Genomic DNA, 27,773 nt, shown 5'->3' on the forward strand with positions numbered 1-27,773 from the left:
ACATTACTGAAATATAACGTACAGATCCCATCTCGCTGTTGAATACAAATTTTGCCTTTATCTTAGTCACACAAAACCCTGTTTCAAGGATTTGTGTTTAACACTACAAGCTCACACATCCCATTAACTGAGATGCAAATAAAGTTTTTTAATGCTATAAATATGTTGTTATTGTAAAGTGTCATCTTATTAGACTGAGACACCCCATTCTATTTTGCAATTATTTTTTTAGCTTTGATCTGTTTAGCTAGCAGCCTTCCTGTTATTTCCTTCTGTATAAGTGGCTAACCATTCAAAATAAAAAATTACAGTATGAAGAAGAAAGATAAAAAAATTGTCATGTTCTCTACATTTGTGCATTTATTTTGAAAGAAAATCACCAGATCCAAAAAATAAAGTGTGAAACTTATAAATATAAAGGGAAATTGTTCAGCAGTAACTTGCTGGGGTCACGTAAAGAATGTTGTTGTCAGAGCAAAATACTTTGAGAACCCCTGCCCTTAAATGAAGGCAAGCACAACTTTAGAAATGGTACTTTATTGTTCTTATTGTGCGTACCTATTAATGATGAATTCATCTTTATGATTTTTGCACACAGCACTATTGAAGTTTCTACCTGGTCTATACATGGGTTGAATTAATTGTATTTATAGGAAAGAGGAAAAAAAAAAAAAAAAAAAGTATTAAATCTTACACCTTACCTTTTTTAATTTGGGTAGCTTTGGAAGATTTGACACAGAAATCAACATGACATTAATTAAGCTGAGAAACTCTAGATTCACAAATTCTGCTGTTAGACCATCGATTTTGCCTTCACATGCTCTGCAGTTATCCAGAACCAGTTCTCGTACCTGTGAGGGAACATTGAGAAGGTCAACGATTGAACTACAAATAGAAAATAATTAGTATCTTAACAAAAAGGTACAATCTAAAAAACAGTACTGATATTAATATTAAACTGTTACATATTATTATTGCCATATCTTCTTAATGACAATTAGGGTGCATTAGGTGCACATGTGTGACATGCCAGTTTATGATGGCTGGACCCACCTTCTATCACCCACAGACAGGCAAACACCTCAAAATCCGATATACATTAAATTGTAAAACAAAATTCACGATTTATCAAATTAAATGCCCATGTGGATTGTCCTAGATCGGTAAAACCGAGAGGTCATTCAAAGAGCGCATGGCCGCCCATCGATCGGCAATAAAATCAGCCGTAAAATAGGAAAATCTGAACAACCGGTGGCCAGGCATTTTGCCTTGGCACACCACAGTATAAGTTCTAACCGATATAGAGAGAGGCACGTGGTCAATCATTCTATAAGATGGGGAATCGTGGCCGATTATCGTTACAAAAAGAGGCCCATTGGTTCATGAGGCTAGATACAATTAGCCCTAAGGGCCTAAATGAAGCGGCAGGTCTTAATGCATTAATTTAATATACAGATCGGAGATATACAGAAGGGGGCTTGATATACGTACAGACATGATTAATGGATAGGAGTATGAGTATAAGAGCAACACATGGTTGGCTTGCTATTTTTAATAGACTAAAATGGTTATCCCATGAATACAAATAACTTATGGTGTTCCTGTTAAAGTAGAAATTGAGCCTATATTGGGGATACTTTATTGAATATTTTATGGAATATTGAGTGTTATACAATAAGGTGGCATAAGACAGTTTCTTGCATTCATATGTTGCGTATGTGACCTTTGTAGATTTAAGTTCTATTTAATTTAAGAGTAGTAGGTTGTATTATTTTGTAATCACTCATTGCTATGTAAAGCCGATATGATACGTTTAGATTAGTAGGTATATATAATCATGCATTCAGCCTGATGAGTTGTTTCACAGGACTTTCTCACTTTGTTTTTTACATTTTGTATCACTGTATTTATCACATATTGATTTCTGATTAATTATGCACCATCAATTTTAAGATTATTGTGTTGTCTGGGATAGATGCGGCATAGTATGCACGCTGTGTTGTAAAGTATGTTGCTGTGGTAACATCAAACAAATAGACTGGCACTGGGAGGCCGCACTTTGATGATGCGGGCGGCGCGTCTCCCTGACAACCACTGTAAACACTATTCGGTAATTTGATGCAGTTTTAATTATGGCACTGTTTCTGATGCTGCTTCCGGTGGGATGGGTTTCCCCACGTGGGCCTGGCGTCTAGAGCTATTTAAGGTTGGTTACATTGTATGTATGTTGAGCCTGACGAAAACAAGATATTGTTAAACGTTGCTTCACCTGTTCACTAAAGTTGGAGTGCTGCATTTTTTTGAGGACTACATTTGCGCTTGAAGCGGTATGCGGGCACCCGCTGGGAAATTTTGCTAAAGTGGCAGTGCACACTTAGTGTTCTAATTAATTTCAATATTTGTTTTCATCAGGAATAAAAGTGTTGTAAGCTGAAGACATGTAAAAGCAATAGTCTGAAGTTACCACGGTGATGGTCTCAACTGTCTACTTCTCACAGATTTTCTTTATAAATCTTTGAAATTTGTTCATTCATTTTAAGAAAATATTCACAATTATTTCTTTGGGATTTTTAGTGTGCGCACTACCCAGACAGCCTCACCTAGTTAGAAGGGAAGATGCCTCTAGACTACAAATGCAAGTGTGATTGGTGCCTGCTCCAACCCCAATCCATGAGTACCAGCTCTGCACGGAAAAGGTTCCCCCTTTACTGGACTGCAGAGATAATGAACAAGTTGGTTTCCTCTGAGGTGGTAAATTTGTCATAGGGAGGTTAACCCTTTATAACCCCATGTTCATTTGGATGAACATTAAAAAAAAAAAAAAAAAAAGTAGACTGTATTGTGATGACATTTGCCATTCAAATCCCAATGCCCATTTAAAGGAAAGAAAATACTGTGCAAAACTTCCAGCAGATGCTGGAGCATCGAAATATCGAATTAGAACAGAATGTAATGTTTTGGCATATTATGTACTAAAATGAAAAATGACCAAACCATAATTTTGGGGATTATTTAGGGCCTTATTTATCTACTTTACCGGTGTCATTGCTGGGATACACTTGAAATATACATTGTGCCATAAAGGGTTAAACTGTCAAGAGAAAAAAAAAAACTGAACATGGAGAAACTGCTCATAGCAGTCTGCTTCTAGCTAACATTTATGTAGCACCATTATAAAAAGTAGTAAGAAGCTGGTTACAATAAGCAACGTCACCATTTTTTCTGTTTCACAAGTTTGATACATATCCCAAATCTATAAATGGGCACCATCTCTAGGAGCACAATAAATCACAAGTCAAATTAAAACACACAGACCTTAACAAAAAAATAAATAAAAAAAATAAATAAAAAAAGGACTTTTTTAAATAAAAAAAAAAACTAACAAAAATAATTAACTGAATAAAATTTTCATTTGACAATTAGACAAGAAAGTTGACATAAGGAAGTTAACAGAATATACAGATGCATTAAGTAATTGTGGATTTAAAGTCACGGATGGATTGTTCTACTTTTTGTTCATCAAGCGGACACTGTGGGCATAAACAAAACCGCACAACCCCCCTCCCACCAATCAGACTGCAAGAAAAAGGTGAAAGCAAGATGGGTAGCATAGAGGGATGATCGTTGGATGTGAAAGTGTCTGAATGCATTCACTGATCCAGACATAATAGAATGGCGTCTTTAATGCATACTTGGAGTCTACTGGAATAGTGTGTGATCTCTTGGGCTCCTGAGTGAGTCTGGCAATCTACTGCAAGGAAAGTTTAAAAAGTGGTGGGATGAGCCACTGCAGAGGAAACAAGAATAATAAAAGTAATACGTACATCTGTGTGCTACAGAGTGGTGGGCATTTCCTTACAGCATACTTGCCCTTGTATAAAAGGTTCTAATGAAGGATAATAAAAAAGTATTTACGTTCAAAATTGTTGCAAAAAGCCTCAAATTCTGTAATCTTTGTAAATACATTCACAATTAAAAAATAAAAAATATAAATATGCATTAAGACCATGCATAACTAGGGGTATGGCAAGCAGTGTCATCACACAGATGGTGGCACCACCACCAAGGCATGACATTATGAGGTCAGTGGGTCAAGGGGCAGGGGAGGGGCTATACAGAATATTGCATGCGCTGCATTTCTATTTTCCAGGTGTAGGACTCCTATTGTTCGCTCCATTATGGGAATTGCATATGTTCACCATTTCATAATGATCACTTAACTGCTACATGTAAAAAAATGGAACAAGCAACTTTCAAAAAGTTGCTGGCTAAACTAACAAGTACATTTATCCCAAAGGGAAATAATAGTAATATCAACACAAAAACCATGGTCATGGTTAAACAAAAATGTTAGGGAAGCAATAAGAACAAACAAGAGGGGGAGCATTTAAAATATACAAAGCTAACAGATACTAGAGGGGGTATTGCAGTCTGGGATCACGGCTGTCTATCCCCACCAACAGCCGTGATCCTAGCCCATTTGCGGTCAGATCGACCACATAATGACAGACGGGATTCAATGTCCCGCCTGCCGATGGGCGCAAAGGGGGCGTGGCCGTGTAAACGGATGAGGATTTTCGATCTGCGGCCCGGATAACAACAATCCACGGCTTTTATGGGCAGAACAGGCCTGTCAGCTTCTGAAGTCGGGCCCGTCTGCTGTGATCCCGCATCAATTCTGTCATTAATGACAGCATTGAATAGAGAGCTGCCGCTATTTCCTACGCCGGAAATAGCGGCGGCACATTGCATACCCCCCCATGGAAACATTCTCTAAGTACAAAGCATTAAATAAAGTTGTAAAAGGGAAATGAAAGCAGCTAAAAAGGGAAAATGATCAACTAAATATCCACTAAACGAAAAACAAATCCCAAAAAGTTTTTTAAATAGCAAAAGATTAGTTAAAAAAAAAAAAAAAAAAAAAAAACAACAACAACAACAAAACATAGGTTCCTCAACTAACATTAATGGAAATGGAATTACTGAGGGTAAAGATAAAGCTGAACTGTTAAATACATTTTTCAAATCTGTCTTTACTAAGGAGGAGCAGGCAGTGGAATCTACAGGCACCACCAGAACTAAATATAGATTTCACTGCAGGAGATCCACAAGAGGATTTGCAAAGTCAAAACATAAAAATCACCAGGGCAAGATGGGATTCATCACATTTTAACGGAACTTAGCGAGGAGGTTACCAAATCCTTTGCAGTAGTGACAAATAATTTTCATCTGGCATGGTGCCAAAGGACTTGAGAATAGCGGAAATAGTACCAATATTCAAAAAAGGAAAAATATGACCCAGCAAATTTTAGACCTGTGAGCTGAACAGCATTTGTGGGGAAATTATTTGAGGGGATTATATGGGATAGTATCCTGAATTATTTAGAGGAGCATAGTATAAATCAGTAGAAACCAGAATGGGTTTGTAAAAAATAAAATAAAAGAAGTGCCAAACTAACCTAAGAAGTTTTTTATGAGGAAGTCAGCAAGTACCTAGATTTGGGGTATCGATGATTTGGGTCTATGGATAAAAATTTGAAGCTGGGCAAGAAAGTTTTTGCAGGATAGAGAACAGAGAGTGGTTTTAAATGGTGCATTTTCAAGTAGGGTACCACAGGGATCATTGCAGGGACCACTTCTATTTAACATTTATTAATTATATAGAGGAGGGAATACTAAGCAATGTACCAATATTTGCGGCAAACATAAAACTGTGCAGGGTGATTAAAACAGACAATGATGTCTCCACACTACAGAGGTATTTACATAAACTTGGATGAGTGGTTGGAAAAATGGAAAATGAGGTTCAATGTTGATAAATGTAAGGATATTCATCTTGGTAGACCTAACCAGTGTGCTACTTACAACCTAATTGGGTAAATCAGATTTGGAAACGGACCTAGGAATCCAAATTGACAAACTGGGGTGCAGTGCCCGGTGTCATGTAGCATCCAATATGGCCAATAAGATACTAGCCTGTATAAAAAGGGGCAGAGAAGCTAGGTACATAAAAATGATGCCACTGTACAAAGCACTGGTTAGACCTGTTCTAGAATTTGGAGTGCATCTCTAGGCTCCTTACTACAAAAAGGGCATTATAGAACTGGAAAAAGTCCAGAGAAGGGCAACCAAGCTAATAAAGTTGGAGTCATTAAGCTATGAGGACAAATTAGGAATGTTTACGCTAGAAAAAGAGAGACATGCTTAACATGCACAAATATTTCAGGGGACAATATAACAAACTCTCAGACACCCCATTTACTTTGAGGTCAGAGACTAGGATATTTGGGCATGCACTCAGGCTGGAGCAGAGAAGAATTTGTACCCTCAGGAAACGCTTTTTTTATGGTCAGGTCAGTAAAAGTACGGAACTCTCTTCCAGAAGAAGCAATGTCGGCAGACAATAAATACATTTTAAATTAAGGTTGGACAAGCATTCATTGGCTTTATTGGTGGTACAACTGATAAACATAATTTAGCACAAAATGAAATCAAAGTTAAAATTTCAAATGGGGATTTAGACAACAGTCTCTAATAACAGGTCCTTTAAAGAGGTTGAACTTGATTGACGTAAGTCTTCTTTAAACCATAACTATAATTTATAAAAATACAATATAATTAGGTCATCACACACCATGTGACACTTCTGAACCTACACACTGCATTTTATGTTACATAATAATTTTCTTAGCTCCATTCTAATAGGTCTGTTTACTAAAAAGAGTGAAGTCCTATTTACTATAGAGAGTAAAGCACCATATACAAGAGCGCAAGATATACTAAGCCTTGAAAAGTGATAAAATAGAGAGTGATAAACCACCAACCAATCCGCTATTAGCTGTAATTTTTAAACCCAGACTGTAGCATGGCAGTTAGAATTATTTTATAACAGCCAACCAGTTCCTAAGAATATTTTAGCACCACCTAATAACGCATTTTTGAACAATTTTCGGATAAAAAAATTGCTCCAAACCCTTGCATTCACATTTTTAAGGTAACAGATCAAACATTAATTATAATGGAAGGTGCGATCTGGAAAAAAATATTCATCCCCTAGCCAGAAAAAGCAGCTCACTTTACAGCAGCAGAGGTCACAGCAGCAGGGAGCCCCTACGATCATGTTTTCCTGGTGTTGGGGTGTATTAACAGGGTTGGGTCATGATACTCAATGGAGGGGGTTCTCTGTAGCAGTAATGTCGGTGGTGGCACATGTACAGCCCAATCTGCAATGCAATTATGATTACAGCACACAGATGTATTCATTATCACATTCAGGGACCCCACTTGTGAGAATGCTCTGTCCATGGGATGCCACTCTGTAGCCAAATGAAACACCTCTCAACCCTGATCATATTTACCAACACTCAGAGATCAGTGATCAGAGCTCCCTGCTCCTGAAACCTCTGGTGCTGTAACGTGAGCTGTCGCTTTGCAGCATCACTTTAATGCACCAGGAATCACAGATGTGGCAGAGTGTCCTGATTGACAGCCCCCACTGGAGTACCGATCATTGGTCCCTGAGTATAGGAGTATGATTGACTTACACTGTGAACAGCTTGCAAATCCATTATAATCATGACCGGGTTCACTGCAGTATTTTTTAAAAGAAAATGTAGAAATTCGGATTGATCGCATTCCATGTATAGGTAAATGTAGCTGTTTACTTAAAAATTTAATTAAGCAGTTTTTAGCAGTTTCTCATGACAACTGCTCCAAAAGCCCTTTTTTTATTTGAATTTATATAACAAATGTAAGTGACGCTGGCCTTTTTAGCGTATATTTTGCACAGCTTGATGTTGGCAGTCAAAGGGTTAACATGTTGGCTGATACGAATATAATGTAAAAAAGGTTGAAAACCCCAATTTTTTACATTTTATTAGCAAAACACTTGTTAGTGTCTCAAAGCCACTTTGTGGGCTGAAATTGGCCTTAAAACTTATGACACGCACTTGCAGAGCAGTATAAAACATCCTGCGGTTTTTCCACAGTGTGGCAAAGTTTTTATACTGAGCTCGTCAAAGTGAATGGCAAAACGGCAACCAAATTGGCATTGGTGTGTAGAGAATTTTTTTTTTAAATCTCCAGAGAACCTCTACTCAAAATCGGCTTCACCTTCTAGTAGAGTTTGTCAAAATTGTATAACTACGTTATACATGAAATTACATTGGTCAAGCAAAAAACGGTCACTGTAAAAATAAAAAAATTATATAAAAAAAATATAATGGGCCAGATTCTCTAAGCTTCAAAAGTGATAAAATGGAGAGTGATAAACAGCCAGCCAATCCGCTCCTGGCTGCCATTTTTTCAAACACAGCCTGTGACATGATAGGTAGTAGCTACTTGGCTGGCTGTTTATCACTCTCTATTTTATCACTTTTGAAGCTTAGGGAATCTGGCCCAATATACCACACTCCAAGGGCACAGTTAAGCATGAGATATACAATAACTATTACAACAGGGATATGACATCTGGTGATACGGGAGCCTATATAATAAATACAATTCCAGGGTGGAGTAAGCATTATTTTTTATTAAAATACATTTTATTTTCTCTTGAAAATGTGTTCAGGATTGCCAGCATACATTTAGAGGAGACATTAGGCCAGTTTTCATTACAGGTGTTCAGTGTGTGTATGTTACATCAACTACATTACTCAAATTTAGAGGTCAGCTACAGTATAATAAAGAAAAGTCAAATTCTAACAGACAATAATTGAAAGTAAAGGTCCACACACACTGGGCGATTTTGCCCAGCGTGTATTGCAGGGCCGGACTGGCCATCTGGCAAATGGCAGAAGGGCCGATCTCGTGCATCCTTACTGCACCGCCTCCTGTGCTGAGCCACCTCATTTTCTCCCCAAACCCCCCCCCCCCCCCCATGCTGACATACCGCTGAGGACTCTCTCAACTGCGGCTGTCAGTGTCAACTCTCAGGAAGAGGCAGTTTCTAATTGGCTGTCGGTTCACGGGTGGCACCACAGTTCAAACTACCAACTACCGCCGGACTCCAGTGTGAGGAGGATGGAGTTCCCCCTGACACTTGAAGTTCCCTTCTGATTACACTGCAGCAGCACAGCTCACTGCAGTAAGGTCTGCAGTCACACAGGTCAGAAAGCCTTGAGCTGTGGCTCATTGAGCACTGCCGATGTTAGCACAGGGAGTTGGGGAAGTGTCCTTGTGCACAGCAGGAGGTTTGCAGGTGGGCAGTGGCAAACACACATGGCGAGACTGACAGGTTAGTGAAGTCTGACAGTGCAGCGGCAGGAGAAGGCTGTACACTGTACATTAGCAGGCCAGCACTCAAAATGAGCCTTATTATCTCAGAAAAAGTTAGCATTATCCGGCTTTATCTCAGGAAAAGTTAGCATTATCCGGCTATATCTCAGTAACTAAGGCTGTCCTTGGAGGGGGGTGACAAAGAGGGTGTGCAGTGCTGGGGCATGGATGCTGTGTGACACAGTTGGTGATGCTGATGCTGCACAATAGGAGGTGCTTGATGCTGTGTGACATTGGGGGACTGCACAATAGGGGGTGCAAGAAGCTGTATGACAGTGGGGTGTGCTGTGTGACAGTGGGGGCTGCTGGATGCCGTGTGACACAGGGGTTGCAGCGCTGAGGGACAGAGTGGTGCTTGGGAACACAGAGATCACTGGTAAAGGGCGGTTGTAGGGCTGCTGTACTGGGGATGCTGGGTGACACAGGAGTGCATTGCTGTTGGACAGTGGTGGTTATAGTCGTTGTTTTGATCGGAAAATACATGCTGGTGGAAATAAGTGGGTGTTGGATCTTGGGGGAAACAGGGGATGCTTAACTGCAAGATGGTGTGCTGAAGGATGTGATGAGGAGGTACTGTAGTGGGGGGGGGGGGAATGTGGTGTTGTGCTGTGCGATAGATTGGTGGAATGGGATGCTTTGTAGGATGCGATGACATATGCTGGTACTGTGCAGCATGGCACTGCTATGGGATGGGCATGGACATTGAGAGGGCTTAGCAGGAAATTACACCGTGGGTCACACCTCTAAGTGGCAATAGATACACCCATAGTGGTAGCCAGACATGCCTTTTGGACAGAGAATGACATGCCCCTTAACTTTGTGCATTGCATTCTACTTCCAGCACAAGGGTCCCTCCTCCTAAAGTAGTTAGATCTGGGACCACCCATTACCATATTTCTAGATTTGCCAGTTCCCACACTGCCCCATCAGCGTGCCACACTATTATGAATGGATGTCACAAGCAAGTGGGTCTGTGTGGCCACAGCAGGTGGTGCCTATGTGCCCAAAATGCCAGGGCTGATTTTTGGTCCCAGTCCGGCCCTGGTGTATGGACAGCGATGACCCCTGTCATTGCCGGGGGGAAAAGCGGCTCAGTGAATACACCCCATATCGACCTTTTGACTGTTGACCTAGACAAGGCATGTCCAAACTATGGCCCTGTTGTGAAACTACAAGTCCAATCATGCCTTGCTAGGGAATGCTTAAACTATGGCAAGGCATGCTGGGACATGTAGTTTTACAACAGCTGGAGGGCCACAGTTTGGACCATGTCGACGCGATGCATATCGACCTTCCACTTGTCGACTTAGTGACTCTATCCCATTAAGTCATGATCTTTCCACTGACATATCACAAATGCATGAAAACAACAGCAATAGTATGGCCTCTATGACAGCACCCTTAAGGGGTCATCCGAGTAAACTCATTAGATTAGATTGTCCCTTAAAATAAGGTAGTGTGCAGTTTGAAGACTATTAGTTACAGCGTTCAAGAGGCATCATGGAACATCCATATATACACACACACACACACACCATTCAATTATACTTCTGTAATGTAGATATGACTTTTGAAAGCTTTTTAAAATTTCAGACTACAGGCAAGATCTTAAATAAAAAAACACAATTTTTCTTATGTCATTTAATAATTAACACTCCCATTCCCCCATTATTATGGGTCTTCGTATATCATTGTGTTTACTTTATTTGCAAATTATTTAATGTGTCCAAATATTACCCTACAAAAAATGTATAGAATGATGAAATCGGACCCGAATATAAATTAGCTAATCATAATTGGCATGACCATGATTGCTGCTCGCCTACATATCATAATGTTCATAGCACACTTCCTTTTGCCCACATTAGGCCTGATTTATGCACTTGCACAAATATCAAGACAGAAGAGGACCAGGAACACCGATGCAGAGTCACGTACACACTAGACAACAGAGGCCTTAGCCGATATAATTAACAGTATCGACACGGGTCCCAATATTATTGTGCATACACACTAAGTGATATTGTTAAACGATATAGTTCAGTGACGTCACCGGGACCCGCTGAACATGCCGGTTGTTTGGCTATATAGCCAAACTGACCTTCAAGTTCTGCAGACATCAATTATCGCTGACGCACAGGAGTGCTCATTGTTAATGAAATGAAGTGTACACACTAGACTATATAGTGAACAATATTACTCAAAGCCCTTTCTGAGCTATACCTTTTACTATATCCTCTAGTGTGTTTGGGGCTTAACAGGGTGAGGGGGAGCCACAGGGATGTGATGGGGCAGCTGGGAAGGCCTGGCAGACACTAGTGTGTACGTGTGCACCCCCGCTGGACTTCTCGATCCTAAATTACTCAGAAAATAATCAATGCAATGCAGCCTTTTGCGTTCAGTTATGCTTGCTTTAGAATATTGATGAGTACTGGTTTGTTTAGTCCTAGTGCCTAAAGTCCATGCATATTATTAAAAAAGAGCAGTACTGGGGACATCTGTAACTGGCACTACTGGGGACATCTGTAACTGACACGAATATGTGCAAGAAAATGATTGCTTGACATTTAAATTCAGTGCCTGAGATAGGACACAAACTGTTTTAGGCTTTGAAACCTTGTTTCATGCACAAATCAAATAAAAAAATTTTTTTTGTGTATTCCATGTGTTTTTACAACATAAATGCAAGATACCTCATTGAAATATAAAAATATTCCAAAATACAGAATGATCCGTTATCCAAAATTCTTCTGGTCCCAAGCATTTTGGATAAGGGATACTCAACCTGTACCACAAACAAAAACATTTATTTAATGGTCAACTGGTACTGAAGGGTTTTCCCTCCCCATTTCATTACAGCCCATTGCAGATTCTCCGTGATTGGATCTCAAGGGTCAGCAAGCAGAGACTGAACTGCATGCAGTGCATGAATTAAGTAATACAGACTGTGCCTTTCTGCAAAGAAATGACTAGAGGTTGTACGCTGTGCTGCAAAAAAACACGTGGGCATAGTTTATGAAGGAATGTGGTCATTAGGTCTACAAGCATTAGATGGACAGTCACTAGGTCGACATTAAAAAAGGATGACATGAGGTTTTTTTTTTTCTAAAGGTGGTTTTTTATACTTTACTATCCAAGTGGGCATAGAGTGAGAATAGTAGTCTGCTGAGTTTAGTGGGAAACCGTGCCTGATGCATGGCAAGCGAAGCGAGCCACACGAGGGGACTCGGTACACTTATATGGTGTCTATGTCAACAGACACGCAAAAAAACAAAACCTAATGTTTGTGTCCACCTAACGACCATGTCGACCTACTGCATGTTGATATATATCCCTATTTATGGATTAGAAAAAAACACTATTCTTTGCATCAGGGCTCAACGATTTTTTTTTAAAGCTAGAAAATGCAGTGGCAATACACAGTTAGAGATGCCCAATGCACCCTATTAGAAGTGGTACTGCACAGCAATAGCCAGTGCGATGGGGGATAGATGACAGGCTGCACTGCTATAGAGCTATCATGGGCACCGGCAATTACAAGCATGGGATGGCAACTCCTTTAGGATGGAGGGGAAAAGCCTCAAAAGAATTTAGCACATTCTCCCCAGACCAGTTATTGTTGAACACATTATGTTGAGCATCAAGTTTAAAGCTGTCCCTTTATGTCCCAAATGTATTTATGTGCAACGGTGTCAATAGTATACCAACTCATATTACAAGTGCTATTCGGTCACTAATTGAACTGGGAAGCTGCTGTGCGGACACGCCAATTTCAGCAGTTCGGTGAGCACACAACAAGGCCGGCTCCATCTATAGAGCAGTTTTCATGCAGCACTGCACCCACTCAGCAATGGGTGATCAGAACATTATTATTTGTACAAAGATTGTTTGTTTGTTATGTGTTATGCACAAATGGTGCACAGAAGATTGTATTTGAACTATAGAATTAATTATGAAAGGAGTTCTACCATGATTTCAGCGGGATATGGTTGCTAGGCCATCACGATAAAGGTCGGCACATGAAATAGGTTGACATGTTCGGAAGATTGACACAGGCATTAGGTCGACATGAGTTTTTCACTTTTTTTTCCATTCAAAATAGGTGGTATTTCATACCCTACCATAGTGCTCAAAACATGGTGAGCGCATAGAGCGATGCGAAGGGACGAGGTAAACCGAAACTGTGTCCATAAACTCATGTCGACCTTCTCATTGACGATCTAATGCTTGTGTCAACCTTCCGACTTTCATACTGTCGAACCTATGACCCAAACCAGATTTCATCCTGGGGCCCTTTTCGGTCTAATCCAGCAATGCAAACTGTAAAGATTTACTGGAATGGAATGTCAAAATGGAAATCAAGTGCATAAATTGCATATATTAAATAGCTTCTTAATACAAAAAAAGGCCCAATGGTTACACAGCATAGATCCCCCCCCAGGTCAGGAACTTTCTATTCTATTTCCTTACACAACTTCATCTGCCAGACTACTTTTGCCATTGACATTCTCCTGAGGATTCAGGTATGCCACCCCTTGCGGCCAAAAAGGTTTTGAGGCACCTGGGATACATAGTCGCATCAATATAGAAGACATACTCTATTGGGCTTACTAGGAACAGACTCCAAGTGCACTTACCATCTTTGCATGCAAGCATTGATCCCATGGGTGAATGTAATGCAACCTTTTAATTGTTTATTCCTCTGTGTACATGGATTACTCTTTGAGAATTTCCTATTATTGGCGTTGTTTTAGTGCTGTTACCCATTTTGTACTATTCTTTGACTGAGGAAGTTAATACCCCCAGTATAAAGTAAAAGCAGCCACTTGGCTCATCAGCAGATTGAAGAGCGCCCACTCATATCACTTAATATCATTTTTATGCAAGAGAAAGTAGTGCAGACAAATTGAATGTCCACATGGTGAATGCAGGTAAGTGAAGAGAATGAAGGAAAACTACAGACTGGGAAAACCTCATGTACAGTAGATATGGCTACAGCAGTAGCTAGACAATAACATGAGGTGAACATCTGACATTTGGTATAAAGACAAATAAGTTGCAGTCTACAGAAAGAAAAACTTTGAAGTTTTTGTCAGTGGATGGATAGAGGAAATGATGGATTTTGGCAAGATCTACAAACTATTTTAATGAGAAAACTGTAGTTCCTTCTCTAGGCAGCATGATTTAAAAGCTTGGGTATTGATTAGGTCAATAACTCAGTCAAAGTTTATACTTATAACAAAGATTTAAGTAGATTATAGAATAGAATATAAATATTTAGTAGGAGTAAAACCGGTACTTAGATGTTAGTTGGGCGCCCAGTATAGTAAGTACGCTCATACCCCCACTATCCATGTCGGCATGGAGTTGATTCTATATAGTGTGGCGAGCCACCGAGCCCGAAGTGTGGCGAGCCCCGCGAGGGGACGTGTAAAACTAGCTTAGAGGGCGCCCAACGTATAAGTACCATAAAACCAATTTAAAACATGCAAAGCTCTCACTAGGAACGCAGTCAAAATTCTACAGTTTTTAAACAATACACACACACACACACAAGCATATGTAGATATAGAGGAGTAGGTGCGGCGGCACTCAGTCTTTAAAAAATATAACCACTACATACACACACACACACACACACATATATACACACACACATACATACATACATACATATATATCTCTATCTTCTTTTTAACTCAAGATGCAAATGACTGCTAAATTCTATTAAATCAGCTTAGTCCATGTACATACCAAATGTAAATCCCTTCACAAGTTTAAACCAAACTTTGAATTAATCCCGTAAACCTTTGAAGATATGTATAGTCATTTTATGCTTCAACAAATGCATAGACTAACAAGGTCAATAAAATTAAATAAAAGCACAAGTATGAAATTAAGGCAACATGCACTCATTTTTTCCTTGCAGCAACTTTGTATTGTAGCAAGAGACTTCTTCCTCTATGTACTGTATGTGATCTCTCAGGTTCTCCGAGATGTCCATATTCTTATGAATTTGCAGAACCTTTAACTTCTGTAGTGATATCTATGCAGTGCTCATGAAAGCAATGGTCCAAAGCCTCTTGGTTTATACTTGGTCAAATAATTAAAAAATTGGTAATGTTTATGCACAAACAATCTTGTCTGGCCAGCAGACCCCCCGCCACCCTCCATTTGAATATGTCCGCCCACTTGTGACATAATTTTCAATTAATTGGACGGCTAATCATTCACACTGACATTTTGAATGTGCTGCAAGACCAACCTGATATAAGTTGTTTGATCGATGTTATTCATATACACATTTTTTTTTGCACACTCAGACAGATGCATTCAATGTCGTAGCCCACCAGCTATATCAATGGGACCACAGGCAAGTTATCTTCTGCGCTCAATCCATAGGTACTAATTATTTTTTGAGTATCCCCAGAAATGGCTGTGTACTGGGAATATCTTGGAAATATTTAATGATAAATAGGCCCTTTTAGTTAGCAAATTCCAAAACCTTTAGTGTGCTTTCAATAGAAACAAAAACAATGTATTGATAAACAATTTGTGTACTCTCCAATAAATTAAGACTTCTCTACTTTAGTTCAAATATTTGCCGCTCAGGGGTTTTACAAGACTTATTCATAGAAAGAGAAAAAGACACACAACTGTATCCATGTTTAAAAGTAATGCTTGTTCTAGTAACATTCTATACAAATATCAGAAGTACTGTGTCTATGGCTAGCTAATATCAAAAGCCTTTGTTGTGTCCCAAAGCTAAAACACATTTACCTAGCGGTTTCCAGTTTCATAATACAAACTGTAGCCTTTATTTACTCACTGCTGTTTTCCAACATGAATAGTGAGTGTCTTCCTTAACTAAAATATGATGTAAAGACAACCACTGTGCTACATACTTGCATCAAGCTTACAGATAACCACACAAAAAAAAAAAATCCAAACCACACACCTGACAGCCCTTTCTAGAACCAGATGAGCAAGTAGATGTTTTCCTGCAGTTTGCAATTTTAAAATAACTATGACTAATTCAGGTTTCCTATTAGTATTTTACAAAATCTCTTCTCGTTTCAACTGAGACTACTGTTGCCATTCAAACTCTGCACACACTATTGCCAGAAACGACTACAATTATTGTTCCACTGCATTCTGCATTAAGTCTTCCCAATGCCCCTTGTAAGTTCCTTGGCACAAAATGAAAGGCTTGGTTTGGGCGCACATAAAATAAAAATGTAAGAAGCCGATTTGTTGGTAATTTAATCTCTCTCTGCCCTTTGATAAAACTCCCCCATAATGCTTGGTTTACTTAAAAAAAAACAACCTGCTAATAGACAGCTTGTACACATTAGGTCAGGGGTGGCCAAACCGGTCCTAAAGATCTGGTACTTTGGAGCAAGTGGTCGATTGCCATTTGCACATTGCCAAATTTATTTTTCCCCACCAAGCCATTTAGATGTATAGATAATCTTAAAGGTGTATGGCCAGCTATCAGTCAGTGCCTTCTTTCCCTTTACTCATTTTTAAAGGTGAGGCCCTTTCCATTTCTCAGCTTCATCAAAATCAGCTGAAATGATTGATGAACATTATGACAAACGGTCATCATAGCCAACATAGGTAGAAATTAAGCCTTATGGGTCCTACACACATGCCAATGTGTGTAGGGAGACCTAGCTATGCTAGGTCAAGCCGTTTTGCTCCTCTGTCCCTCAGCACATAGAGCTGACAGCCCACACACAGAGCGAGCAGTCAGCTGTGTGCTGAGCGAGTGGACAGCGCCAGTGTTCTCCTGTGAGAGAACCCTGGCCATGCCGATATTGGTGACACTGTTCATCAATCTCGGCCGAGGATGCGCATTGCGGTCGCTATAGCCCCTACACACACACACACACACACACACACACACACACACCGATGTAGGGGCAGTTTCTAAGCGACTTTGCCAAACTAAGCAAAGTCGCTTAGAAAATGCCTTAAATCTAATACGGCCTACACACATGCTGATATTAAGGGAATCTCATTAAACCTCACACTCCTCCTCCTGCTAAGTCTGAAATAAAACATTCCCAGTTCTCTATAGCCCTATATTAACTATTAGAACAAGGGGGGTTATTTTGGTTCACTCTTTTGGACAAAATCCTTCTTAGATGGACAAAACCATGTGCACTGCAGGGGGGAAGATGTAACAGGTGAAGATAGAATTAGATTTGGGAGAGTTATTTTGTTTCTGTACAGGGAAAACACTGACTGCTTTATTTATATATAAAATATAGATCTCACTTTGAAGTAAAACCCCACCCAAATCTAACTCTCTCTGCACAAGTAACATCTGCCCCACCTGCAGTGCACATGGTTTTGTCCATCTAAGAAGGAATTTGTAAGAAAGAGTGGACCAAAATAACCCCCAAGATGCAGTCATTATACCGACACCAGCATCCTTACTGCTGTGAAAACACTGGTTCTGGAACTATGAAAAAGATCAGGATGCCGATGTGAAAGTACCAACAGCAAGCATAAAGATTGATAAGTATGCGGGCCATGTTATGCAGGGTACACACCGAGACGATGCACATCGTGAGCGGGTCGTCAGTCAATCGTACGACCCGCTCACAATCTTGCGGAGCGCATGACCCGCTCACGATGTGCATACGATCGGGTTCCGATCCAATCGCGACCCGCACCCGGTTGAATGGTCATTTTCAGATCCTACCTGCTGCAGGTAGGATCTGAATAACGACTGACCGACCCTCAGGCCGTGCATCGGATCAGAACAGACAAAAAATCATTGTCGTTCTGGTGTGTACCCTGCATTAGAGTAAGGTTTTTGTACTAGCAGGGAGAGTCAGGCTGTAGTGTGTATGTTTGTGGTGGGTTAGGTTGCCAGGGGAATGGAAAGAATATTTACCCGACTTCTATTGGAATTCCCTCCTTTGGGATGCGAGCTCTGGTATTCTGACCACCAGTCACCGATATGTATCCCATTAGAACCAAGCATTTATTGGCAGCATTTTCTGCCAATCAAAACCAGATCTAGGAGTTTGGGTGAGGAATAAGAATACAGTCTATCCATTTTGTTCTTTTAGGATTATGCGATGCTATCATCTCTCCAGTGGTGCAATCATAAATCTGACAAACTAGGTCGTTGGTGCCGTTTCATGCCCTAGCATCACAGGGCACACTTAAGTCGGAGAATGACTGTCCTTGCGACTAAACACCTGCGAGCACTGACATTCTCCAACATAACAGTGAGTCAATTTAAATAACTACATAATTTCATTCCCGGCATTATTCACAGCACGTTGAACTGAATCGACCCTCATTGTATAGATACTAGAGTGCTCAGCCTTGAATTTCACAAGATAGAGGAAGTATAAAAAAGCGTATCCCAAGAAAGAAAACAGCCTTTTGATAGGTTACATAAAATATAGGATTACAGGGTCCTGGAGACTTTGGATTTCCGCATTTGTAGCCAAAATGAGCACTTAATGGTGCCAAATTCAGCAGAGTTACCAAAGACAAATAGAAGCAAGTAGTGACCTTCAGTTTAGGAAATATCAAATCAAAAACATGGAGAAGAGAGGGAATAACTGCATATTTAGAAATAACTTGTATTTAGATTTATAGTTGCTTGTATGCAAAGAGCAGCTGTGATCCTGCAACCAAGAATGGTATGTAAAAATTGAAAATAGCAAAAAAAAAAAAAAAAAAGTTTAGCTACGTAAGAATACCAATTTATTTCATGTTCTACAACAACCACATTGATATGGGAAGAACGATTGGTGTGAGTGAATGAATGAAAAGGAGTATAGACAAAATAAAAACACATTAAAGTGTAGAAGTTCCTGACGTCTACAGCGGTGTTCCGATGTGTGCTGGACGCGCAAGTCTAAACACAGAATGTTTCATATACACCTTGTACATAGCTTGCATGTACTTTTTGACAATATACTTACATTTTTTTTGGTTATAGCAGTGGTTCCTAAAAATGTTTTATATATCAAGGCACCCTATAATATCAGTATTTTATTCACAGCACCCCTAGGACAAAAATTTCTTATGGACAAATTAGGAAAAAGATATTAAATCAATTGGGTTCTGTCATCGTTATGTAATGAGGGACAAGATTTGCCATTGTTTGACAACATATTTTAACTTTGACCATTGACCATATTAAATATGAATTGGTCCTGGGCCACCAACTTGAGGCACCCATGCAAGGCACACAGGGCCTTATTCTAGTTCACTCTATGACAAAATCCTTCTTAGATGGACAAAACCATGTGCACTGCAGGTGGGGCAGATGTAACTTGTGTAGAGAGAATTAGATTTGGGTGGGGTTTTACTTCAAAGTGAGATCTATATTGCAGTGTAAAAATAAAGCAGCCAGTATTTACCCTGCACAGAAACAAAATAACTCACCCAAATCTAATTCTCTCTGCACGTTACATCTGCCCCCCTGCAGTGCACATGGTTTTGTCCATCTAAAGGTGTGTACACACGGCATATACTGCCGTGAGATGGGAGTCCCGACACGATCAGATCGCATTGGGACTCGCATGTCACGGCATGCCAGATGGGCACAATTTGCACTATATAGTGTTGCCTGCCCTCTCTATCTGGCTACCGATATGCGGTCATACAGGAGCACGCATCGGGCAATTTGCAATTTGGCTTCCGATGTTCCCTATATCGGGAACATCGGAAGCCAAATCTAACTGTGTGTACACACTATAAGAAGGATTTTGTCAGAAAGAGTGAACTAGAATAAGGCCCACAGTTTGGGAACCACAAGAGGAATCTATTTTAAGCCTTTACATGTCTGCTATTGCAGAGTCTTTGTTTTGTGGTTAGTCACCCTGTTCAACACACACACTAGACATTTAAAGATTGGGAACATTATTTTTATTTTTTTTGCTTGACAGAACGGAATGGCAGAATCTGCAAAAACAGTAGATCCGAGACTCCACTTAAGTGGAGGTGCCATGTTAGGTAGACACATTACTAGGTGGCAGCGTAGCGTTAAAATGATTTCGAAATGTTGGATGCTTTTAATGCACACCAAATTTACATTGAACCAGTTTATAGAAGACCATACAGGAGTTCACTGGGTAGAAGACTTAAATCTACCTTCCAGCTTCATACCAGTGTGTCTAAATGCATTGTTTAATGTATTTCAGTTCTGGCACTTAATAAGCCCTTGTTCATACTACTCATAACCAATCTGTAAATTCATATAAAATGTAGAATGAGGCGTATGCATACACAGATGAACAAGAATATTATTTGGGGGGGCCCTACATTAAAAAAATCTTAAGGTGGCCATATACTAATGCACTCCTTTGAAATGCAATGTATTGCATGCGTCCCCATTCCCCACCGCTTGGGGGGATGGGGGTCAAAGTCAGAGGTCGGATGTGAGGCAGATCTGACCTTTGACTCTGGTATGGCACTGCGCATCAGACTCGATATGGGTGGATTTCACCCAATTTTCATCCGGATGGGGGTCGTTATTTGTCCACAAAGTTAGTTTGTATACAGCCAGTTGAAATAAATGCCACTTATACAATAAAACCAGTTTCACTGAGGTTTTAAGATAAGCAGGACAACATAAAATCTACAATATTTGCTTCAGCCAATTTAAAAGTCTTAGAGACAATACTGCAAAAACAAAATAGTAGCATTAGTGGTATTTATCAAAGTATGGAGAGAGCGAGTCTGGGTACATTGGGCCTTATTCCAGTTCACTCTGACAAAATCCTTCTTAGATGGACAAAACCATGTGCACTGCAGGTGGGGCAGATGTAACTTGTGCAGAGAGAATTAGATTTGGGTGGGGTTTTACTTCAAAGTGAGATCTATATTGCAGTGTAAAAATAAAGCAGCCAGTATTTACCCTGCACAGAAACAAAATAACACCCAAATCTAATTCTCTCTGCACATTTTACATCTGCCCCCCTGCAGTGCACATGGATTTGTCCATCTAAGAAGGATTTTGTCAGAAAGAGCGAACTGGAATAAGGCCCATAGTGTTCAAACTATACATTATCAACTATTTACCTTGAATTCCTGATAAAACGATATACAGTGCATACACACTGTGCAATCTTCCAAACGATCAGTGGCAGTTATCCTCATATTAAGATGCATGCAAGCACTACAAGATGCCATCGCGGACCCAGAGGAGCATGTATAGTGCACACGCATCTTTTAGTGTGTACCCTTGCCAAGGGCAGAACTACAATTGGTACAGCATACTGGGCCCCTGAGGACTAAGGGGCCCACTGCTGCCCCTGTAATCCACTGTTTTTCCATTTCACACTCTGCCATTGCCTTCTGCTCCTTGTCACCCACAGGTGCCGGACGGGTTCCCGACAGTCATTTACCAGACGTCGGGATCCCGACTGTCAAAACGCCGACAGCCGCACCGGCTACTTTCCCTCGTGGGGGTCCACGACTGTCGGGATAACGACTGTCAGAGTCACATACCACACCCGTCACCCACTGCCGTGTTGCATATTGTGCACTTTCGGTTCATATTTTTACACCTGGGCCCATAAGCCAAAAGTTCCGCCACGGTACCCAGCTATATAAGCTACTAACGGTGGTGTGTTTATAAACATTACAGTTGGGAGCACCATACATCATCGGCAATGAATTTTATTACTTGTTGATAAATGGGCACCAGTCTGTAAAATGTGATGGTGCCCATGTATAATGTACAATTATTGAATGCAATTTGGACTAGATCACATCGCATTGCTTATGTTTTGCAATGCAATGAGATATACTTTTTAAGCTGTGCGATGGTATGTGTGAGGGAGAGCGCATCACACCCTGTAAATTGTACCATGTATTGGGACCTAAGGCAGTTAGTACTTCTATCTCTCACAATTTTCTCTCAGAACTATCTTAAATACCCCCTTAAATTAGATAACAGTCAAAACAATCCTTGTGACCTTGAACATGATACTTCACTTAAGTGGTATTTATCAAAGCACTATCCAGCCCGTTTTTATCTGTTATGCCTACAGGCTGTGTTTGAAAACTGACAGTAGCCGATTGGTTAGCTCTATAATTCTCTCCACACTAAGGGCCTTATTCAGATCTGAGCTCAGTACAAATTTGCTTGGAAAATGGGCAAAACCATGTGCACTGCAGGTGGGGCAGATGTAACATGTATAGAGGAGTTAGATTTGTGTGAGTTATTTTGTTTCTGTGCAGGGTAAATACTGGCTGCATTATTTTTACACTGCAATTTAGATTGTAGTTTCAACACACCACACCCAAATTCAACTCTTTCTATACATGTTACATCTGCCCCACCTGTAATGCACATGGTTTTGCCCATTTTCCAAACAAATTTGTACTGAGCTCAGATCTGAATAAGGCCCTATGATCAATAGCCCCCAAATTCGTAGTTTTAGAAGCAATTACCAGTTGATGATAAAAGGATAACTGGCTGTTTAGGCTATTTCATTGTCACTATTGCTTGAATACATAAAAAAGATGATGTAATCGTGTTTATATAATATGTTTATATATTATGTCAAATTACAGTCCAGTGCTTGCAAATATAATTCCATTAAACTTCTGTCAGAGACCCAGAAATCTGCAATTAAGCAGAAAAAAATAATAATCCACTGGATTATTAAAGATACAGGGTGTGCTGGACAAGTCTTGCACATTTAGATAGTTCTGCGCTACCGGGAATACAAGATTAAGATGAGAACACACATTTCACAGGATAATAAAAATGTATAATAAATAGAATACACAATCCGGTACTTGTGAGTTATCCGGACGCCCGATTTCAAAATCGGGTCGGATCGGGCACATCGCATCGCATCGCATGCGACCATCGGATGCGATGCGATGCGATGCCCCGATTTTTCCATAGGAATCAATGTTAAAATGGACTGAGTCCATTTTAACATGGAATTCAATGGGAAAAAGGGGTCCTTTTCATACCCCTACTATCCAAGTGGGCATGGAGTTGGATATAAACCTGTGGCGAGCGTAGCGAGCCACCGAGCCCGAAGCGTGGCGAGCGTAGCGAGCCCCGCGAGGGGACACGGAATACCGTCCCCTCGCGGGGCTCGCTTCGCTCGCCACGCTTCGGGCTCGGTGGCTCGCTACGCTCGCCACAGGTTTATATCCAACTCCATGCCCACTTGGATAGTAGGGGTATGAAAAGGACCCCTTTTTCCATAGGAATCATTTTAACATTGATTCCTATGGAAAAATCGGGTCATCGCATCCGATGGTCGCATGCGATGCGATGCGATGCGATATCGCATCGCATCTGATTGTATGCCTTAACTTAAGGCATACAATCAAAAAATCGGGCGTCCAGATAACTCACAAGTACCCACAATCCTGAACAAATCAGTCAAGTAGTATATGACACACGCTGATCACACAATTATTTACGGTTGTTTCAAGGGGACGAAAACACCATTGACATTGTATTGATGAAATGCATTAGACCTAATTGTCTAGTGACAATAGAATAATGACTCGCTGTGATGGTGTAACAGGCTACATGACTGCTTTCCTGTCAGTGGTACAGTACGTACAGTATAGTCGGTACACGATACAGAGAGATTACACCTTTAACAGAGGGACAAAGAGACAGAGGGGGGAGGGAGGGAAGGAGAAGCGGAGGAGGAAGGCAGCCAAAATGCTGGAGTAGACAGACGACGAGGCAGCAAGCCACTAACACCCAGCGCCATGCCGGACACATAGGCACAGAACAGGGCAAGATGGAGGGTGGAAGGCGGGCACTGCAGCTGTCACCAGAGGAGGAGAGCGCCGACAGCACGACATGCACACAACATGGAGAGTGGAAGCGAGGAGGAAGACAAGAGGACAACATGGCGATGTCTCCTCCTCTGACATTGCGCGGCCGCAGGAGACGTGGATTGTTACCCCGGCATAGCACGCAGCGGCACCGGCCAGAGCTGCGCCGTGTACCTGGGCGGCGGGGACCATCTATTACCCACATTAATATGGTTAATGTATTTATTTATTACTGTATATGTGTGAGGAAGGCGCTGTGCATTCTCCTCCCCCTCTGTTGCTTAGCGCTTTCCCGCCCGACTAGCAGCAGAGGAGGAGGAAGAAGAGGAGGAGGGGAAGATGTCGCCCGGATTTACAGATATTTGTTTTTTTTGTTTTGCTTTTTATTTTTTTAATGGCATGCATGGCGGCTGTATGGATGTGTCCTGCGATCACCGTGTCCCCTACTGATATTTACATAGAACACTGAGGAAGGAGGCGGACGGGGAGCGCGCGTTCTGATTAGAACACTGAGGACTAAGCAGGGAACCCAGCTCCTGCTGCTGCTGCCGCCACCGGATGGGGAGGAGAGGCCGCCACACGCCGGCCTGCTGTACAATGTATATGTGTGTAGTGTACACAGTCGCAAGGCCACACTACCACATACACATTACCTGCTGGGGAACTTTTTCCATGGCATAACTGGAGACATACATGTCACCTCAATACAGAGCACCTTGGCTGGCACGGTGCTAGCTCACACGGTATACATGCCAGACAGCTCTAGTCACACTAACAATATCCCTGTTAGGCGATGGCACCATTATCTGTCTCCTATTCCTCAACTTTTCAGCTGACTTTGAGTCCGCCCTTCTGTACAGTGAGGGAGGCTGCTATACAAGTGTGGCTGTGCCCAGGTCATTCCCTATGTGTGTGTGTGTGCATGCTGCTGGCTACAATGTAGTCATCATCACACCCAGAGTTCAGCAAGCTACAGTAACACAGGCTCCCCTACAGCAGCTTCTTTATGCAGAACCACAGCATAATGCTGCATGCTATAAGGGGGCATCTTTGGTAACTGTATGTAACTTATCACCATGTACTGCACATCTATCGGAGTAACGCGCACCCCATGACCCCCAAATCATCAGCATGCTGTCTGCAAGGGTGGCAACAAGGCAGCCCAGCAGCACAAGCCCCAGCTACTAACATTACCTCATTTTTGTCATTCTTTTTACCATTTGAGGGCGGACAGGTAGGGACATATATACAAAACATGGCTACCTGCTAGCTCATAGACTGGGAAAGAAAGAGGAACTTAGAAGTCTGAAAAACCAATGAAACTATTCATCTCATTTTCCATAACGCGATCCTCTCCTCCAGAACCCATCCTGAATGATCACCTTCCTAAATCACATCGAAAATAAACACATACAAGCAAGCTATGGAGTCAAAGTTTCATGTTTTGCTTAGAAACCAGGCACCAGGGTGAGAAGCACGCCCAGCGCCGCTATTGCTACATCTCTAGGGATTTAGATAAATGTGATTAAAAGTAACCAATATATCTTTTCTAGGCAGATTTTAAAGGAATGTGCTGGATACTGCTACACTGTAATAAACTGGACACATGTATTACAAGGCTGAAAGGGGATGCAATGCTAGAATATTAAATAATAATGAAATAGCAGCGTAACCAAAATAAATAAATAGCTAGAAGCCCATGTGGTCAGGGATGTGGGCAAGTCATTTTTGCTTTGCTTTAAAAAAAAAAAAAAAAAAAAAAGTGAACTAAATACAAAATCCGATCTCCCTGACCGGGTTAGTTTGCTGAAGGGAACACACAGCATGACCATCACAAGCGTGCACTTGATAAAGATGTGCGATCAAAAGCCAGGAGTGCATTAAAGAAAGACGAATGAATAGAAATGTGATCTTACATCAGACGGCGTTCTGTTCCTCAGCTCCAGGTGAATTCTTTTCTCCATGTCCATCTTCTGCTATGAGTCGTGCGTCCCCCGCTCTCTGTCTATAGATCTGGGCGATCTATGGCTCTCCCCCTGTCCTGGCTCTGTTTTTCTAGGTGATCTAGCTGAGAAATAAAAGTTTGGGAGGGAGGGGGCGGGAGGCTGCACGGGGCTCCGCTTGCTAAAAGAGCAGCTCGAGGTGTCCTTAATGGAGGGAGAGGATCTGAGTGCTCTCTGTTTAGGAAACGTGTGGAAACTGCTGAGACCAAACGCCAAGTTACTCACAAGAGCGAGGAGGAGAAACCATGGAGGGAAAAAAAAAAAGGCACCGAAAAAAAAAAAAAAAAAGGACATTGATACTGCCCCTTCTGGCCACAGGACGCTATTGCGGGCTCAGCAAGCAAATGCTGCAGCAAAAAAGCAGAAAGCGACACCAGGGCAAAAAAAAAAAAACGCTTGCATAAGAAAGCTTAGGGAAAGGCAGCTTATTTTACATAGCAGTTATTTCACGCTCTCCAGTCCTGCATTTATTTGACTTGTTACACTAGATGTTTAGAAATACGATTTAAAGATTATTATAGTTCCATTAGAAACATACAGATGGGACAGAAAAACAGAAAGGAGTGGCCCAGGATGCTTGAATTGAAATTGTTTATTTTGACTTCAAGTTTGAAACAGTGTTTCCACCTCATCTACTATCATATTTGATATCTCAGAGCAACAGTGTATCAGATAACCTTTCCTCCTAATTTTGAACTCGGTTATAATTTTAATAAAGCTGTGCAATGTTATTCAGTGATTGCAGATACTATAATATTTTCTTTTCAGGTGTTTTACTTTGTTGCTGCCTTATTTAAAAAAAAAGGTAAGAGCTATTTAGGGAATATTTACCAAGCAGTCGATTTTGAGAGCCCTTGATCTTTTGCAGATTTTCCCTGCCAGATTTAAAAGCACAATAATATTTCATGTAAAACAAGCCTGATTTTATAAATTTTTGTAACGTTACTTATATAGAGCCAGGTTATTCTGTCTCCTTATAATCCTTTATTTATATAGCACAACGAGAAATCTGCAGTATCCAGTTACAGAGTACATACACAAATAAGCAAAACAAGAAAACCATAAGCTGGATATACACCTTAAGATTTAGGGCAAAATGTACTAAGCATTGAAAAGTGGTAAAACGGAGAGTGATAAACCACCATTTTTAAAACAGCCTGTGACATGGCAGTTAGGAGCTGAATGTCAGATGGTTTATAACTCTTATTTTATCACTTTTCAAGCTTAGTAAATCTGGCTGGTTTGAAAAAATAATCTGTTAATTTATGGGAGCAAATGACAATTGACCATTTGCTTTGAAATGCTGGGAGATATTAACAGATTTTTGTTTCGACCAACAGCATGCTGTCAAAATCTAGTCAGACAATAGTGACACACAGGACCGCACATTGGCATGGTCATGGGGTGTTATATATTTGGCATAGAGATGCTTCGATCCTGGCAGCCATTGATACCAATTCAATATCGACGGCTGCCGGGACGTGGCGGGTTGCCGGAATCAAACGGGAGGGAGAGAGGACGGGCCGCCGAAGGATGACACAGGGGGAGGGAGGGGGGGATACTGCATAGAGCAGCATGTAACTGCCTTCAAGCTTCCATATCGAAGCAGAAATAGACTTGCCAGGCAAGTCCATTTCTGCTTTCGATCCCTATGGCGCGAGGCCGCACATCAGGGTCCAATCTGCATCGAAG

General features: G+C 41.0%; 1 protein-coding gene across 4 annotated transcripts in view; it reads right to left on the bottom strand.

Annotated features, from left to right (window-relative positions):
- Positions 1-26,331, bottom strand: part of ANP32B (acidic nuclear phosphoprotein 32 family member B) — a 47,552-nt gene extending 21,221 nt beyond the window's left edge. For 2 of the 4 annotated variants that reach the window (XM_083179624.1, XM_083179622.1), the window contains exons 1-2: positions 24,208-24,285; positions 702-851 (exon numbers count right to left, since the gene is read on the bottom strand). In XM_083179624.1, coding sequence (XP_083035750.1) covers positions 702-851; positions 24,208-24,270 — 213 coding nt within the window. In that variant the 5' untranslated portion in view covers positions 24,271-24,285. Of the gene's footprint in view, positions 1-701; positions 852-24,207; positions 24,286-25,994 lie in introns of those variants that run through there. The other 2 variants (XM_083179630.1, XM_083179627.1) reach the window with 1 other exon arrangement.
- Between the last annotated feature and the right edge of the window lie 1,442 nt (positions 26,332-27,773).

Source organism: Crinia signifera, chromosome 1 (assembly GCF_055691185.1).
Source record: "Crinia signifera chromosome 1, ASM5569118v1, whole genome shotgun sequence".
NCBI lineage: Eukaryota > Metazoa > Chordata > Amphibia > Anura > Myobatrachidae > Crinia > Crinia signifera.